Genomic DNA, 2662 nt, shown 5'->3' with positions numbered 1-2662 from the left:
ATCTTTCCTTTCTTTGTTTGCACCTCTATTTGAATGCCTTTTTTCCTCCATAAGAGCTTCTCTATTGTATTTTCCTTTCATAAACTTTGTCACCTTCCTTCTCATCTCTCTTTTCCTCTCTTTCTATTCCTTATCTTTACTTTCTTCTTTTGCATTGCTTCGTTTATCTTCTTGTTGATTTCTGTCCACATTTCCGCTACTGTTCTTTCGTTGCAGGTCCAGTCTTTACATTCGTCCAAGTATTTTTCCACACTTTTGTTTGTCCATTCCCTCTTCTCCTTCTCTTCTTCTTCCTTTTCCTCATTTTTTTGTAATTCCGCGCCCCCCCCCCCTATTTCTATTTCTAACGGCATGTGGCCTGACTCTGTTCTTTTTCCTATTTTCATGTAAATTATTTCTTCTGTCGCCTCCTGATTGCCAATCACATAGTCTATTACTGAGTTTCCTCTCTCGCCAATATAGGTCCGCTCCTCTCCTTCTTTATCGCTGCCATTGATTATCTTTAGCAGTGTTCTTCCTTCCACGTTTATTGTCTTGTCTTTTGATCGTCTGTTTTTTTCTTTCCCTACGTCCTCGTTTATCGACCCTCCCTCTTCTCCCGTTCTTGCGTTCCAGTCTCCGCCGATGATCACCACTTCCTCTTCTCTTCCGTCTACTCTTTCCTCTATTTTTTCCATGTCCCTTATGTATCTTGATTATAAACCATCATTATCCTATACGTCTTGTAATTGTATATTATTTTTCTTCCAACTATATTATCACTAATTCCTTTATATCCTATTTCTCTTAGGTTTTTATTTATACCCGTTGTTATTCTTCCCTTTGCTCTTCCTTTTTTCCTTACTGTCATTGCTGCCCTGCATTTCCAGTCGAATTCTTTGGGTAGTCTATATTTTAACTTTTCTCTTTTGTCCTTACTTATTAGCCCTGCTACATTTCAGAAGCACGTTTTCATCCCCATTGTAGTCCCCCCTCCTGTTCCTCTTTTTTCATTTTCCTTCCCCTCTCTTTCTTTCTTCCTCCAGCCTCTCTTCGTTTTCGTTCCACCTGTACCATTTGTTCTCTATTGTTAGTTTCTTGTATCCTGTCCTTACATATTCGCCTTGTTCCATTCTTTCTCTGGCTACCCTTCTTATGTGTTGCTTCCCATCCCTTTCTTTTTTTTGTCAGATCATCGTCCATGTATACACCCTTTTCCCATTTGCTTTTCTCCTTCATTATCCTTATTTTTTCCTCCATTGATTTCATCGTTGCCACTATTATTGTGTTCTTGCCCCCCCCCACTCCACCTTTATCATATGTGCTTTTTCTACTTCTGCCCCTATCCTCATTTTTTCGTTTATGAACTCCTTTACTGTCTCTTCATTGCTTCCTTCGTTCCAGTCCACTCCCTTGATTACTATGTTTCTTCTTCTTTCCTCTCTCTCTCTGTCCTGTCCTGATCCTCTCCAATTCTTCTGATTCTACCCAATAATTCTTTCTTTTCCCATTCCCACTCTCCTTTCTCTCTGTCTGTCTCTCTTTCCCTTCTTTCCCTTCTTTCCCTTTCCTCTTTCATTTCTCTCTTCAGCTCCTCCACTTGCTTTTCCAATATATATATTTTATTTCCTCGATCATTGCCTCGAATCCTCTTTCCATTTTCTCTGTTTTTTCCACCACTGCCTCCATTACTTTCTCTCTGGCTGGTGTCTCTTTTTCTGTCGAACTGTATTTGTCCAGTGTATTTTTGAAGACTGCTTTACCAGTACTCCTTGGTCTTCCCCTGTTTGTCGCCATCTGCCGTTTCCCTACCTTACTTTGTTTTGCCGCGCTTCTAGCCTCCTAACCTCTTCTTTTCTAGTTTTTTTTATTTGTAGCTTTCTCCCGTTCTTGTCTCCTTTTTCGCTTTTCTTTTGCCTTCTCCTTGTATGCTCACTCTTTATTTTCCCTTCTTCATGCCTCTTTATGCTTCCTGTTCCTTTTTCCCTTCACACTTCACTTTTTCCCCAGAGATCTTCGTCCGTGTGTTACCCTCGGCCCGAACCGAACCGAAAGCCCAAGTAAGGATTACTATTTTTGGCAAGCGAGTTTATGTAATTGTCCATTTTGTCGTCATATGCTTTAGAGAATTTTGTGTGCACTTAGTATCGATGTTAGTATAGTTGATATATACATATATATATATATATATGTAGTATCGTGGACGAAAGGCCTGGGAAATATCGGACGAACTATGAACAGTGTCGCGAGAGCCGAGGCGCCGTCGGGCCCATCAATGTGTCATCGGTCTTTTCAAGTGCATAGTTTCGTGGAAAAGACCTACGTGACCCTGGCCACGAGCGTCTGCAGAACACGTGTGCGGTGGGCCTAGGAAAAGGGCAATAGAATGCGACAACAGTTAGTCGAGAAACAGTGTGCGAGTCGAGAACGAGAGTGCGAGTCGAGGAGCCGAGTGCGAGTCGAGCGGAGACGGTGGTTGCGAGTGGCGTTGCCGAGAGAGTGTGGATTGCGCTGTGTTCTGTACGTTTGGTATGAATAGTCCAAGTTAAGCCACAATCGTCTTTTCTGTCTGATTAACATCTCTATTGTCCACTTTTTGTAAACATATTACATCACGATATTACATATATATATGTGTATATTAGTTAGTTAGACGAGGTAGAACAAGAATTTTCGCGTTGAT

The 2662-nt window shown here is 41.3% G+C and overlaps 1 protein-coding gene across 1 annotated transcript; it reads right to left on the bottom strand.

Moving 5' to 3' along the window:
• Window positions 1-335: 335 nt before the first annotated feature.
• On the bottom strand, window positions 336-1531 carry LOC117215464 (the record flags this gene model as incomplete). Its single annotated transcript, XM_033461828.1, has 1 exon — window positions 336-1531. A coding segment is annotated over exon 1 (342 nt), but the record flags the coding sequence as incomplete, so codon positions are not given.
• Between the last annotated feature and the right edge of the window lie 1131 nt (window positions 1532-2662).

The sequence above is a fragment of the Bombus bifarius genome, unplaced genomic scaffold (genome assembly GCF_011952205.1).
Source record: "Bombus bifarius isolate JDL3187 unplaced genomic scaffold, Bbif_JDL3187 scf7180000009633_frag, whole genome shotgun sequence".
Classification (NCBI taxonomy): domain Eukaryota; kingdom Metazoa; phylum Arthropoda; class Insecta; order Hymenoptera; family Apidae; genus Bombus; species Bombus bifarius.
This window is presented reverse-complemented; position numbering and strand designations above follow the sequence as displayed.